This window comes from Falco peregrinus, chromosome 3 (genome assembly GCF_023634155.1).
Source record: "Falco peregrinus isolate bFalPer1 chromosome 3, bFalPer1.pri, whole genome shotgun sequence".
In the NCBI taxonomy this organism is placed as follows: Eukaryota; Metazoa; Chordata; class Aves; order Falconiformes; family Falconidae; genus Falco; species Falco peregrinus.
Window position 1 is genome coordinate 93054295 of NC_073723.1, and position 16465 is coordinate 93070759.

Consider the following 16465-nt stretch of genomic DNA (forward strand, 5'->3'; position numbering starts at 1 on the left):
TGAAAACCAGAACCGGTGGCACTGGGCCGCCGGCCGGTGGGTGAGGAGCCGCCCCGGCTCCCCCGCGGCGGCACCGGGGACCAGCAGCCCCCACGGAGCGCGCCCGCGCGCGCGGCCCGAGCACGAGCGCCGGGGGACGCGCCCGCAGCGGCGGGTGGTGCCGAGCGCGCCCCCGCCCCGCGCGAGCGCAGGCGCCGGGGCCGGGCCGGGCCGGGCGGCAGCGGGGGCGCGCCGGGCCGCAGGTGAAGCAGCCCGGGCCGCGGGCCTGCCCGGGGCGGGGCAGGCGGCGCAGCGCTGCGGGTTCGAGCCGGGCGTAGCGGGTACGCGAACAAGCGGGAGGAGCGCCCCGCGCCTTCCCCGCCGGGGCGGTGCCGCGCACGGGTGAAGCGGGCTGTGCGAGGGGCGAGCCTGCGCTCGGTGCCTCGGCCGGGAGCGGGGCCAAGCCGAGCGGGGAGCGCCGAGCGCGCCTCCTCCGTCCCGCCGGCGGCGAGAGCCCAGCGCTGGGCCCGGCCCGGCCGCAGCCGGAGCCCCGCACGGCGGGCACGCACCGGGCGCTCCCCCGCGCTGCCCCGGCCCAGCGGGCACGCCGAGCCAGCGGCGCGGCTCCTCCCGGCGCGGCGGCCTGGCCTGCGCCTCTTCCCCATGGCTCTGCCATCAGCAGTTTTGTCATTTGAGTTCACAGGCTGCATCCGGCTCGAGAGAGAGAACCTGCAAAGTGGTTTGGGAAATGGCAGGTAAGAACAAACAGGACTGAAAACGCTGTTCGCTTCAGGCTGGGGCACGCTGGCATGTCGGCAGGTTTTAGTGGGGATACTAAGGTAGTACTTTTTTCAAATGACAAATTATTTCGGTAAGTGATGCCTTTGAAAACTCTGGTCTTCCCAAACACTGTGGCCATATGCCCTCAGCCGCACTGACATGGCAACAACCCAGCAGCTTAATTAAGATTTAATCTTACTGCGTCTCTGAGCTTGTCTCGGCTCCAGCCCGTGAACTACCTATTTGCTGAGAGTTAAGCAGGAACAGCAAAGCGGTAACTGCTCTCAATATTCCAGAATAAGTTACAGAGCAGGGGGCTAAATAGTCTATACATGTGTTAAATTTATGATAGCATTCGACCACAATTTGCAAGTCTTTTAGCAAAGCTGTTGTTCCATGGACACTGGGCACTACTGGAGCAGTAATCACCCCTTACAATTAGATTAAAAATGAGGTCTTGTTCATTCAGCTTGCGTTCTGTTAATTATCTCTGACACCTTACATTTACCTGCCACTGCAGTGGTGCTCTGGGCCATATAGCTTCTGTGTCCCCTGGAGAAACTGAACTCAGGAGAAGCCAGAGATTTTGTGTTGGCAGTTAGGAACCAAGAGCTTCAGGTTTTGCAGATCCTGTCATTTTCAATAGTCCCTGGAAATTTCCCTCTGCAGTGGTTATACATAAACAACTACTATCACATAAAAGTATTTCACCTTGCGTTCAGTGATGAATGATTATTTTTTTCAAGAATTACAGAAATCAAATGGTCTGTACAATAAAATTTTGAACAAGAAAGCTCTGATGTACCTTGTTACATCAATTTAAAGTAACTCCGCCCCAACATACCAGTCTTGCCACTCAGCTTACCTTAAATCCTCTTTGTCAGCAGTTTGAGATACGCTAGATGGCTCGCTCACTCGCATCTAAGAAGAAACCACGTTGCTTTCTGCTGAAGTCGCTGTGATGATGCTGAAGTGGGGTAGTGGCATCTTAAATTATCTACCGCGATGTTGTCGTTTGCACAGCACTGAACTGGAAGATGAAGGGACCCCACACTGCAGTCAGAAGATGCTCTGAGTTCTCAGAAGTTGTTTCCACAACATTTTGAGGGAATCTAAGCTGGCGCTGCTTCAGTCCTGCCCCTCACATCTGGACTGTAGCTTGTCTGACCCAGCCTAGGGAGCTAAACCAGCAGACAGCTTTTATTTTTTTTTTCCCTCTCTGTTGAGCTTTTTGGGGTATAGTGGAATCGAATAAATGCAAATGCTGACTCAAGAGGAAGGACTGGGTTGTGCTGATGTTGGGGCACTGACCTGCTATGGAAACGCACTCACTGAGTTCCACCTAGAAAAGCCTGGTGTAAGCACACAATTGCTGGGTTGGGGGCATTCACTGATTAGTTCATCATGAGTTACTCACTGCTGCTGAGCAGGAGTCAAAATGCTGCCATTGTCATTCTGTTTTCACTAGTTTTATGCTGCTTGGAAAACACTACAGAAAAATGAAGGACCAGGCCCCAGCTCCACAAACTGTTTCATATCTGCCTGTTATACTCAAAGGTACCATCTGGTTTTCTTTCTGCTTCCAGGGAGAAAAGTCCTGATAGTCTATGCACATCAAGAGCCCAAGTCCTTGAATGGATCTTTGAAGAGGATTGCTGTGGAAGAATTGAGCGAGCAGGGCTGCAGTGTCACAGTGTCTGATTTATATGCAATGCAGTTCGAGCCAAGAGCAACAAGAAATGATATTGTTGGTGAGACTAGCCAAAACACACTTTTTTTGACAATAATGAGACAAACTTTCCCCTTGACTATCCTGCTACGTTAACAATGCAGAACCATGCTGTTAGGTGCGCTCCAAAAAACAGTTGCTATTATTTTGTACAAATATCCCTCAACTAACAAGACCCAGGTTTTTATTGTCTATTAACATTGACTAAGAAATGTCAGTGCAGGAACCCAACAAGTATAATCTTCCTTTAAATAAATCTGATCACTAGAAATGGCCCCTCAATCAGAAAAATGAAATGTCTGTATAATAGAGATTTATAAAAGTGCTTTGCCTTTAAAGTGAATGAGGAAAAATACTATTTTTACAGTATTTGCAATCCACCGCAGAGACCTTCTCTTAATGAACAAGATTACAAATGCTTTCTGCAGGTTAGCTCCAGGCACTTAAGTGCTTGGGCTTTTGAGTTGTCTTGGCACCTCCTGGCTGCCTTGGTTGTATATGACCATTAAAAATGACTAGATGATGCAGTTAAGACTTGACAAAAACAGTGATGCTCTTCTTAGGCTTCTGTGGTATTTTCACTGTGCTCTTACTAGCATTTAGCCCCAGTATTTCTCCAGGTTAGGAAACACAAAGCCACAATATAATCTGTGACTGCTAAAACACTTTCTTTAAAATAGGAATCAAAAAGAAACAGCGCAGGTCAAGTGCAAACACTGGCAAAAACAAGCAGCAGCTTATTAATGACCAGACATAAGCATTTCTAAAAGTCCACTCCTGAATATGAACCTTGTTTCATAGTGACATTACTGAGAGGGAAAAATGCATTACCACATGTTCACAATCAATCTCTGAAGTCCATTTCTCATGGGTAAGAAATACCTTCAGAAACCATTCTGTGACTTGCTAGAGTTAGTTTATGAGGCTCTCTCTTCTGCTGGATTGATTATCTGCTAGCTGAATCAGCAGAATTAATGTATATGTCTGATTCAAACATATCTGAATCAGCTCACCCAGCTGTAGTAGAGTCAGCAGAGCCAGCCAGTACTGGTTCCCCAGCCCCTGCTGAGTTTCCCAGTTACAGTGGCTTTTCAGCAGCTACACAGTGCTTGTGACTGCATGGTGGTTTCAGTAATCTCTAATGCAGAGGCAGAGCAATTAGCAAAATTCTCTTAAATCCTCTTAAATCATCCACCTGCATCACCAGTCTTGAGCCAAGCTTAGGTCCTTTTATTGCACTTCCAACGTAGCTACAGAAAGGCAAAAATTTTGGTGCTCTACACTACATTCCTCTCCAGTTTGAAATCAAATCACCATCAGCTGTGATGATGCTGAATATCTACACACACACAAACAAAAACAAAAAAATGAGAAAAATGGAAAGCAGTAATTCAATTTAGAACTGTAGATTGTGACTTCTATTTAATTCTTATCTGTCTATGATGTTAGAAACAGGATAAGGAATGACTCTTCACTTCAACAAACAGGTTGCTTGCACAACTCAGAAGAGTTCAATTATGGCGTGGAGGCATGGGAAGCTTACAAGAGAGGAGGTTTGTCCAACGATGTGACTGAAGAGCAGAAGAAGGTGCAGGAAGCAGACTTACTGATTTTTCAGGTCATTATTTCAAATGTTATTAAAAGTCTTCAGTTATACAGCATTGAACGAAAGAAAGGCAATAGTGAGAAGATTATAGATTGCATTAGGAACACTGAATCTAGCCAGAGTAAAAAGAGGTAGTAGTTCTGCCATCAACACAGAGCAGTATATATCCAGCATAGCAATTTCAAGGTGTCAGGTTTTTCTGATAGGATGTGAATTTTAGAAAATATGGGATCATGTGCAAGCATTATTTGTGCTAGTACAGTATGAATTTTTCACGCAAATAATGGCTCCATGCTGGCATTTTTGAGGATTAGGAAGGCATCTGAAATTAGAACCTTAAAATACTTGAGTAAAATTCACAGCACTGCTTCACTTAAAAATTATTCAAAAGTAGTCTGACTGCATATGTTTTGTGAACACTGGCGCTCCCATTGCCTGGACTCCAAAACTCTTGCATAGAGCAACTCAGACCAGAAAGTACTGAGTGCAGAATAATACTGTGATTCTCAATATGTCATGCCATACCACCAGGCAGCCTGATACTGTCCCTTTTGTCTTGGAGCTTATGCAAAGCAAACACTGATGTACACACAGAATTCTGTGTAAGGGTTTAAGGCACCAAGTTATAGCTTTGGGATGTGGTAACAGACACCAGACCAACAGCTTTAGGAATAAACACTTTATCTCTAAGTAATGGTACAGTAAGAAATACACATCAGTAGTAGTACTATTTTCTGGGTCCTTGCAACAGCAAACCCAGTAATTCAGTAGCACGGTTATCCAGGTTGAAACAACAGCAAATCCAGTAATTCACCAATTCTGGGCCAAACTTGGTATGTGGATGCACAAAAACATGTGACCACGGATGTCAGGCAGGCTGGCAGAAAGCAGGGCAAGGCTTACTTTGTGGGCAAGCAGCTGGGAGCAGCCAGTAGGCTCAGGGAATTTGGACTTCCCAGACTGGACTGTCCTCATTTGTTGCTGAGTTGCGGAAGAACTATATGGACTCCCTACCAGCTCCTTACACCCCATCTCCATTCCCCACTGTGCCAACTCTGTCCTCGGTGTCTACAAGTCCCAGAATTACTGTATAAAGCAATACCAGCCTCACATTTCTTTGTGTGGCTGTTGGCCTTAGACATAGCCTATACATGTTCCACTGTCTGATTCTAGATCAAATTTAGGATGTGACCATATCTCAGTTAAATTTATTTCACTGTAATTCTTCATCATTTTTACACTATTGCTTCTGAGATAAGTAGAGTAAAATGTCCCCCAAAGGAAGTGGTTGCTTTCTATTTTCTGTCTGTGGAATGCTATGAAGAGTTGGGTACGTTCTGGTGCAGAAAAAAAAGCCTCTGAAAGACACCATAAAGTAATTTAAAATTTACTACAGACTAAACTCACCACTTTTAGAGATAGTGGTGATTGCCCAGTTTCTACATTGTTTCCATCTTGAATTAAGCCCCACAGGTGGTTAAGCTTTTACAGAATTGCTTCTTTTGTACTGCAGTGTGTACAAAGGTTTAGGGATAGTGATGCATCCTAGAGTAAGAGTCCATAAACCTTCTAGATAATGCAAATAAGATATGACAGCTTTAGGCTGTAGTCCCATGGGCTAACTGGAAGATCTAGAAACAGAGGTCATTACTGTTAAAGTTTTCTTCTCAGTAAAGTGAGGATGTGAAAGTAACTCTTTCTTAAGATCCCATGGCTTTTGTCAGCAGTGTCAGATCAGAACTGATCACCAGATATCACTCCTGGTAATAAGGCTCTCTTCGGCCACATTCTCCATGAGATCCTATGTTCCTTTTGCATTTCAGCAATAGGAGATTCAATTCTGTACAGTCTTAAGTTTAAATTAAATGGCACCTTCCTGCTTCATCATATTCCAACTTTAATTTCTGTGGAAGCCCTCACATTCACTGTGGTGTTAGTGTGCTATAGATGCTCAGGTTATACAGATATATATATATATATCCCTGAGACAACTGAAAACAGAAAGCACTTCAGTTATTTTTGCCAAGCATTAGTTACTGCCTCTCCTGACAGAAAGCTGGAAGAAGGCACGTACAAGATCTGAACAGATTAAGAGAACAGGATTTGGCCTGTAGAGCAGGCCTAAGGATGGCCCAGACTCTCTGTGCTAACAAGGTAATTTACTTTTTGCCTAGTTCCCCTTGTATTGGTTCAGCATGCCAGCAATCATGAAGGGCTGGATGGACAGAGTCTTGGTCCAAGGATTTGCTCATGATTTTCCACGCTGTTATGATTCTGGTTTGCTCAAGGTATGTTTTTGAGGTTGTTTTATTAAGATCAAGATTTGTGCAGTGCTTTTGAGGGCACTGGTCTTTATTTTCCATTATTTTGCTTAAAGCTCTCACTTTACGCTCTTCTGAAATGATGCTTTGATAACATGTTGAGTAACCTTCTGATATGTTAAAATTGTATGAAAGGTAGATACAGTAATGAGAATGCAGTGGTTCCTAAAGATTTAAACAATCTCCTAGAGATTTTTAGTTGGCCAACAAAATGTGCTTTATAATTTTGTAGGTGTATCAGAGTGCACTGGCTTGCAAAGAGTTGATCAATTTCCTAAAACTATAGTCTGTCATTCATCCCACTTTTGTAGGACTGCACAAATCTGTAATGAGTGACATACTAGAATAGGTGACAAGATCCTGTTCTGGGACTAGATGTCAAAGGTTGGAATTACAAAACTAAATCAGAAACCTGAAATACCCAGTGCACAAGCCTCTGTCCCAACTATCTCAACCTTTTCTCCAATCAGTATCTATAGGTGACAATTCATAAATCTTTAATGCTTCGTGGCACTAGGAATAACCCTGGAAAATTTTGACCCGTTGTCTGATGGATCTTCTTTGGTAACAACTGCAGCATCCAGAAACAATCAATACGTTTCACCTTTACATTTGCTGCATATTAATCTCTGTAATTTCTGATCCTCTTAACAATTCCAAACATTTCAGTTTGTTAAATTTCAGAAATGGCTGCCTCACTGAGATGAATAGGAGTAATCCCCAGTGATCATAGCTGCATGCTGAATGCAGGCTCAAGGCAGTTAAGATACTGCACTGGAAAAATGTTATTTCAATTACAGAAGCTAAAACTGAGAGGATAGAAGCTGAGCACGAGCCCGTGGCTAATACAGAAGCAGAAGAAACATGGGGGTTTAGAACATATGAGGAAAAATTTGTTCTCAAATTATTCCTTAGCAAGTGACAAGCAAGCACAGGTTTGAAGGGGGACTGTGACATTAGGTTTCTGCATTCAGGAAGGGCAGGAATAAGGATATTCCCAGTAACAGAGTGCTTTCCAGCAACAGGTTTCCAAATATAGCACAAGGGTCAGCCCTGCTTCATACAAGTGTATCAGATGTGTAATTCCTTTTCTTTTTAACCTGTTTCTGCCCAAAGCCCTGACACACAGTCCACTGCCGAGTTGTGCGTTACCAATCTTTGCCTCAGAGCTGCCACTACATATAAGGTCTGAAAAAGAGCACACCACCTCCTCTAGAAATCTATGTTGTCCAGGTGACCCTGAATATCTTTTTCACTGTTCAGCCACTCTTCTTTAAACATACCTAACTCAAGCACTGCTTTCTTAATTTTAGAACAAATTAGCCCTGTTTTCTTTCACCACTGGAGGAAGCGAAGAGATGTATGCAAAAGGCAGTATCAGTGGTGATATTCGCTATCTCCTGTGGCCCATGCAGGTATAATGTGTGACTATTTGGTTGTTTGCCTTAATTTTTATTATTCCGATTATTTTTAACAGTTGTATTATTTATTTTCTATGAAATGTGATATAAAAATAATTAAGTTGTCAGTTCCGCGCATCTGCAGGTTATAAATTGGGCCCTAAAATCCTGAGACTAAAAGTCCACAGAGTTTTAAAGTTGTTTTGTGGCCCTTCCTCCAGACTGGAATCTGGAAAAAGCTTATACAGTCAGCCTTTGAAGTTTTCCTGGTGTTAATAGGATTTCCTTTAGCCCTAGCGTGCAGAATAGCTTTTCCCCATAGCTACCTGATTCATGTAGGATGCAGGGCAGGAGGGGAGTCACATATTATCTTGGCATTCATGATCAGCATACAAAAGTTAGATGCCTTTTCTTACTGCTACCCTTTTATCAGAAGTAGCGAGCATGCTTTGAGAAATGTAGGTGGTAAGGCAAATTGTACCAGCTACTTCTTGATATAATACAACAGATGTGCTTAAATTCTTTGGTCTCTGACCCATTGTGATTACTAGCTGTCTACCCTTGTGAGGCTATCTAGCTGCAGAGCTTGAAGCATGAAAAAGAACATGAAACATGACTGTGAATTCAGAAATATAGAGGAAAAATGGCAAGCTGAGCTGATTTGAAAGGCACTAGTCTTTATTCAGGATCATTTGGCTAAGCCAGAGGCAAAAGGTTAAAAAAAAATACCTAGAGTTAGATGAGAAATACACTGCAGTTCAGGAACAATCTGTGGAGATTCAAACAGTACAATGAACTTTAGGCTGCTTCTGATACTTGCAAATTTAATAGCATACAGCAGCCGAAGAGAACAGTTCTGTGGGTTTAATAGCACTTAAAAATAAACTCTACAGAGCAGAATAAATGAAGTTAACCTTATTTTTGTGTCACTCTGCTTAATGCCTAGCCTTCAATAGTGACTGCCAGCGTAGGTAATGAATTTTTGCAATTTATTTCCCTTCTCCTGATAAATGCACAGGTTTAGAAAACCTGCCTTATATTGGGTCAGAGAAACAGTTTCAGATTTGAATCTTACGCATTCTTGAATTGAAAGTGAAAGACCATTTCCTGAAGCATTTCTTTCTTTGCTTTGAGTCCAGCATGGAATCATGCACTTCTGTGGTGTCAAAGTCCTTGCACCTCACATCTGCTTCGCTCCAGAATATGTGTCTGAGGAGAAGAGGAAGGAGATGCTGATTGCCTGGGCCCAGCGCTTGAAGACTCTTTGGAAGGAAGAACCCATCAACTGCTCTCCTGAGTGGTATTTCAAGTAATGTTGAAGTACAAGACTACAGAGAGAAGATTTATTGGGGTTTTTTCTCCATCCTTTTTGGTACTTTATCTCAGTATCTGAACGCTAATGTCCTAATTCAAATGTATTGGAAGTATCTTGAGTATTACAGCTAGCAGTTTAACTGACAATATAGTGTTTATCTTCATTGATTCCTGAGGGATTCTCTTCAATGATGGGTGCAAAACTTTGTGAAGAATTATCCTTACTCGTGTAACAGTGACATCCTGCCTGCAAGTGCTTGGTAACACAAGCGGTATTTAAATTGCAGATTATATTGTTGCTGCTTATGAAACAGTAAAGTACATCGCTGAGTCAAGTTTAACAATTTTTGTACCACCTGCCACTTTTTTTATTTGCCAGAGAATATGCTGCCCACACTCAACCTTGTTATGACCAATCCTGTTCTTTTAGGTGAGAGCTCTACACTTGTGCCTTTGAGCTATGAAGCTAGATCATGAGTAATGCAAAAGCATGTACAGTTGAACAGTGACAGGTGGAAAGCCTTGTGGACAGCCTTAGGCTTTTCCACATACTTACAAAACAATATTAAATCTATGACACATACTAGAAAAGGAAAAAGAAAATAAATATCATGTAGCAGTATGTGCATACATTACCTTTCTTATAGAATGTAGCTCCCATTTGTAAAGTATGTAGATTCCTAAAATCAAAGGGAGTTCTCTATTTGTGTTACCCTAAGTAGAGACAAAAAGGAATCCTGTCTGTTCCCTACCTCTTCACACCAGTCAGTGTTGCTGTTTGGGTCTGGAGGGCTGGGTGCATCCCCTCCAGCATTAGTGTAGATGGGCTTCCTTGGAGATCTCCAGCACTGGCAGCTGGTGAGGCAGAACACCTACCTGAAAACCTGCAGGATCTAGTGGGACAAAATGACCGTCTGGCTCTTAACATCTGTGATTTTTACCTTGAATTTTAGAGGGATTATTTTTGTGTTTTGGAGCTGTTAACCCTTTCTGTGCATATGGCAAGGCATGGGTTTCTCTCTTAGCTACACAATTTCTTGCTTTTATCAGCTTACCTAATAACTGGCTTTGCACTTCGATATTTAAAAAATGCAGCCTGAATAAGAAACAGTCTTCTGAGTCACTGTCAAATGACAATTAGGCCTCTGCATACATAGCATGCATCTGCCATGCATTCTTTCGAGCAGCCTTGTCACGACCCACCCTTAAGGTTCTTTAAGGGCTATTTAGATAATAAACATGCTGAGATCAGACTCTGGGGTGGCAGTGTAAACTGACACACAAGACTGGGAATTGCTACTGCAGGGAAAGCATCACATGTTCCTGTTAGTCACCATATGAAGGGCCACCTCTAGCAGAGATGGACCCCTGGAAGCAGTGCAGCCCTAAGCTGTTGCAGATGTCTGCTCGAATGTGTATGAGTCAAAGTCTTCAGGTTACACAAACAAGAAATTTGCTTTGGCTCAATAACTCTTGTATAGGAAAAAGAAAGTGAAAGGGAATAAATGGAAAATATTATACACGTAAGCTGTGGGGAAAACAGATTCTTGCCTAAAAGACTTAATGAAAACAACTTGTAAGTTGCCTGAAGAGAGACTGAAGGACAAATGCAAATATTAAACTTGTGTAGAAGAGGAATCATCCTTATGCTCACTGTGTTCAGTTACCAGACTATTCAAGAAGGAATGAAATGGGTATGAAAGCAGAAGTTGCAGCTGTCAAACCAAGTGTTACTGTATTGGATCAGTTACAGAGTTTAGTGGGTTTAACTGTTAGATGAAGAACCTCTGACCTATATGATGAAAATACACTTCTCAACACTTTGGCAGACGTGTGCCAGCTCCCACACACATGGTAGCATTAAGTGCCTGTAGACTGGATATTTGTAATTTAAATATACAAGAGTAGTTGTGCTAGGTCAGAACAAGGATCCTCCAACTCCAACTTTTTTTCTCCACAGTTACAGACCGAGAACAGCAAGCACTTCCCTGAATACTGTCCTGGGCTCCAACTGTATTTAGTTTGATGGATTTCTTAAACTATCTATGTTTTCTCTGTATTTACCAAGCCAAATAGACCTCTGCTCTGAATTTTGTTCAGTCTTCTCTAGAATCCATGCCAGCTTGAAGCAGCCAATATTTTTTGGCAAAGTTCAGCAGGTCAGCTTTTTCCTTGCCTGAAGCATTGGAGTGGGTAGGGATCCCAGGGAGGGTGAAGCAGCTGGTTCCCAGTAGCTTCATTTGATTCCACCCAGACAACAGTAAACAAGTAGTCACATCTGTTCTTTTACCTGGCACTTAGAGTTTTGTAGATGTGCATCACCTCCCCTCCTAAATAAACTCCTTCCCAGGCTGTGGAGTCCTGTCCTGTTCAGTTGTTCTTTCAAGAGAAGGCAGGGGCCTTTGGTCACCCTTATTTGAACTTCTCCAGTCTCACCGTCCTGTCACTGAGGAGATGGGAGCAGAAGGGCACAGCAGAGTCAAGTCTGTTACTCTTGGGTTCATATGACTTTCTCTGCTCCTTTCCTAATAAGCACTGACATATGATTTGCTTTAGCTGATGTTTTCATTTGTGGTAACCCTTGATCTTGGCCGTCAGTGGTAATGGTCAGCTCAGGGGCCATTATTTTATGCATCAATTTAGGGTAATGTTTTTCCTCATGTGCACCCCTTTACATAACTTAAATTTCACTTCCTCTCTCATTGCCCAGTCAGCCAAGAACTCTTCACAATCTGCTTTCCTCATCCCCCTCCTCCAAGTAATCTGTATCATCAGCAAACTTTCTCAACCTCATTGCACATACCCATTTTCAGATCTTTTCCAACAGCTCTGACCCCTGCACTTCTAACCTCCCTCTGTTCTGAGAGGTGACCATTTACTGCTGCCCTCTTTGTCCTACCTTTTAAACATGTCTCCAATGCCATAACCCTCTTTCTTATCCCTCAACTTTTTAGTTTCCTTAAAAAAAAAAAAAAGAAACTGTCAAAAGCCTCTTGGAAATGCAAGCAGACTATATCAGCCAGATCACCATTCTCCACATGCTTTAACTCCTCCTAAAGTAAATTCTTCAGGAATATCTCTCCAATTTGAAAGCCACTGTACAAGGAAGTATATGATGGGGAGGGGGCAAGGAGCTAAGAACCACTATTCCACTGTAACTTTTCATTGTCAATCTCGGTCCTCATCTGTCTAGTCTATTCTCATACAGAAATTGTTCCATCTGCCTCATAATTCTTGTCACTTTATTTCGTGTCTAGCTCTCCTATATCTGTTCAGAGAAGAGACCTCTTCTGTAAGCTGTATCTCGGCTGTGGACACGTAATAGATAAAACCATATTTGCTGAAGGCTACTGCTTTTGCAATGCTTTGGAAGCCAGTCAACTGTGCAGCGACAGTGGGTGCTGAGGCAGGAATTAATGTCCTTGTCCTGACATGCTTTCATTGCCTGCTGTACCGCACACTGTGCAGGGGCGCGTCCATGTTCTGGCACATGCCTTTCAAAAACTCAAGGGAGAATTTTACCCTGTAGAAAACCAACAGAGAGTGATCTGTGGTTAATAAGGAGAGAGAAAGGAAGTGGCAGTATTAGTTTCGTAGCAGTACTGGAAATATTACAGCCATTTTGAACTAAAGAATGATTGCCCTGCTAAATCACATTATGCTGAAAGGGTAAAGCTAGAATTAGGTGAGTAACTTACAGCTGCATTTCAGGCTGGGGAGAAGGGTATAAAAGCAACATGCTTTCCTCTTCCATTTAGTCTGGGGATTTGCTTTTTGCTGCTGGGGGTCCTCCTCTCCCATGCATTTTCAGACAATGCTCTGATCTTTTTCTCTCACATTGTTTTCCAAAAATTGTAACTGAATTTATTTTACGGTCTGAAATGGCAGGTGAAACATACTTGCAACTTCAGGGAAAACACAGGGACACAAATAGATCTCCATCTGAACTATGTTATCAAGAAGCCTCATAGTCTAAAGAAACTAAGACTGATTTCTTTCAGTAAAGTGCTTTTAATCCAGGTTTCAAAAAATTAACATTAGAGGCAGGTGCAGATAGTTCTTCCTTTGGTTTAATATTTCATTCCTGGAACAATGTCACTGAGGTTTACTGCCTGCTTGCAGAGGAATAATCTTTGCAGTAGACAAGTTATCAAAAGGTTGGGCTGAAGAGAGGAACAGCCAATAATAAATACCACGTATAATTCATGTATGACTTCGGGGTTTTTTGGGTTTTTTTAAGAAAAATCCTACTATATAAGTAGCTTATCCTACAGCCTAAAGAGCCTATGCTCCACAAAAGAGATGCAAAAAATTTAAGCTTAGGGTACTCTCAAGTTTTAGTGCTGGGTAATTGTGTCATCGTTCCAAGGGTATTAAAATACCAACTGTATCCAAACAAAAATGAAGATCCATGATGCTTCCTTTTAAGTTAGGTGAGTCACTACAAAGAGTAGCCAAGAGAGCTATTCCAGCCTTAGTTCCAAAACTGGAGTTTAAAAGTATAAAAGAATCTTTGACTACAGACATTTGGGGAAGCAAAGGGCTTAGTCCAAAGCAACAGCCTCACATTTCAGCAGCCTCATTTTATGTCCTTTAACATAGTGGCAGTAGTTGATCATTTCAGAAACAAGTCAGAGAAATGTCTGTTCCTGCAATACTTTTGTGGCTTCCATCTTACTCTGCTGGTGTTCGTGTATTTATGGGAACATTCTCCACAGAACAAAATATTAAGGAAACACCTACAGAACAATTTGTGTCACAGTGCTTGGTGCAGACTGATTTTTTTAAAAAAAATTATAAATACTGGTGGTGAAGTTCTTATTTTTTGTGAACGGAAAGATTTAGTGAAGTAATCTCTCATGAACAATTATTTCCAACCACCCTAGGACATTTTTAAACTCCTCCAGATTCAGCAGTATTGGTTTAATACAGTCTGAATGCATAGGAATCCTGATCTCTTTGGAAAATGCAGTAAGGAGACAGAAGACCAGTTTCTTTGCTGGGATTGTGCAGCCAAAATACCCCATAGCTGTTTCTGAATTATCAGTTGCCCTTGTTGAAATGAGTAAGCATTTTGTTAACATCTGACAGAGAGAATAAACCAAGACCAAACCAGCTTGTCCAAGCAACAGATTGTCACAGAGGACCACCTCACCTGCAAATGCTGTGTACTCCAGTGAGATGTGCAGAGCAAAGCTCGTGTCTTTACTGGAACTTAATATGAAGCCAAGGGGAAATGAAATCTTCTCAATATATTCTACATGTATTCCTGTCATTTGTTGCTAGGCCACACCTCAGCGCCTGGGGAGACCTCAGGTGGTCGTCTTCTGAACTTAAATGAAACGAAAACTTGTGTCTGCAGTTAGTCACAAACAGTGGTTCCCAAGTCTCTCGGAGCATTGCGTTCTGCGTTTGGACTCCCCAGGGCACTATGGCCCTTCTCCTCGTGTGTCAACACTGTTGGTTGTACAGTGCTGCACTTTCTCCCACCTCAACCCTCTGGGGGCTCAGAGAAATATAATAGACGTTTTGTTGCATTGATGAGCCAAAGCTAGCTAAAATCATGGCTTCTTTCTGTAAAATCAACTGTACAACATATCTCAATAGCTAACATATCTCAATAGCTGTTGGACAGCAGTGCGATCAATCAGACCAGATAATATTTTAGCTTTAGATTAAAAAGTAGATTACAGAAAGATTATAGACAAATATCTCCTTAGGGTTTTGCCCACTGGTGATCCCCCTCCTCCCCAGAGTTCTCAGCAGGGTGCTGAGCCCAGAATTAATGTTTCAGCATTCACTCATCTGCAGAGCTGGGAACCTCCTGTGTAAGGAAACACTCATCCCTGCTGGGCCCAGCTGAGCCTTTAACCAGGGACAGCCACAGCACCGTTATGCTCAGGTCCCTACACAGCTCACAATTCATGCCAGGAGAGGGAAAAGCCTCTAAAAAGATACCTGGCAGCAAACTGCAGGTGGAGAGGAAGGAGTGAAAAAATTTAAACCTCTGTAGGCAAAGCTTACTACAATACAGCCTTCAAAGTTAATACCAGGAAAATACCCCTGTGCAAAGTTACTTTCTTGTCATGGCACAAGCTTATTGTGATTTCATTTTCATTTTTAAGATTAATGAGATAGGTAACCATTCCACATAGCTCGGTCTAGTACTTTGAAGTTTTGACACTTTTTGTATATCAGCCCCTACAATTTTTCCAGTGGTGCAATGAAACCTGCAAATTTCACATATGGCAATATTTATTCTACTGACAATAAAAACAGCTACCTGTTAAACACCTTTTTTTTTTTTAGAATGCTATGTATTCACATTTTTTTCTATCAGTTTTAATAAGATCACTGAGATATTTTTAGTACAGAATAAGTGAAAGTTTGGTTGAAATTAATGAAAGTTTCAGTTAAAGTAAAAAGAGAACTAATGGGCTTATTTTACTTTCATTAATACTAAAATCGAAAACTTCTGTTCACATATATGCATTATTGTGAAAAACATTAAAACTGTACTGGCCTTATCATCCAGTTCAGGATAACCTTCGTTTCTTCTCAGTAAGAATTAAGAGATTTCTCTGTAAATTATGATTGCATTTATGGATCATTTTATTTTCCCTGTTCATCTCAAGAAGGATTGTCATAATGGGCCACACTGACCTCTAAGCACCAACAACTAAATGCTGATTTCTGTCTTTTTTTGCCTAGCGCTTGTTGGCAAATCGCCACTGAATGAGGCAGAAACCTTTTTAACCATGCAATTCTTACAAATTTAGCCATCTTACTTCCTGCGTTCAGCCAAATACACAATGCAGAGCTCAAAAGCAGAAAAAACAAGACTTCTGTAAAGTTTAGGATTGCAACAGAAGACCAAAACCTGCATGATCAGCCCACCAGAGATACCACATCTAGATTTGCTTTTGCTATATTTAGTTGACAAACATCCCAGATTCTCTGGACTGCAGGTTTAATAACAACCTCCACATGATACCTCACAGTGTGGATGGACATGAAATGTCTGTATTTAAACTACGATGAGCTTCGCCTGGTAATTCAGCATAGCCGTCCTGAGTCTCCTCATTACAGTAAGCGTGATCCGCCCTTACATCTGGAAGTGTCAGAGCATTAAACTCCAGTTCTGGCTTAATACCAGCTGATACAGTGTCAGTGGGAAACGGCGATGTGCTGGGCACACACCAGTTCCATTGCCAGCATTGGTGTTTTTAGAGCAGAAAAGAGTGCACTCAGCATTTTTTTGAGAGTTCCTGGAAAGAAGCCATTTGTTCAGTTTGTCCAGCAAGGTGCAGAAAACTATCTCCAGATGCAGAGAGAA

The 16465-nt window shown here is 42.3% G+C and overlaps 1 protein-coding gene across 1 annotated transcript; it reads left to right on the forward strand.

Moving 5' to 3' along the window:
* Nucleotides 1–225: 225 nt before the first annotated feature.
* Nucleotides 226–10772, forward strand: NQO2 (N-ribosyldihydronicotinamide:quinone reductase 2). The gene is made up of 7 exons (XM_055800227.1): nucleotides 226–320; nucleotides 683–734; nucleotides 2346–2510; nucleotides 3976–4106; nucleotides 6269–6382; nucleotides 7729–7830; nucleotides 8955–10772. Exons 2-7 carry the CDS (start codon nucleotides 728–730, stop codon nucleotides 9126–9128), a joined length of 693 nt encoding a protein of 230 aa, XP_055656202.1. The 5' UTR covers nucleotides 226–320; nucleotides 683–727; the 3' UTR covers nucleotides 9129–10772.
* The last annotated feature ends 5693 nt before the right edge of the window (nucleotides 10773–16465 follow it).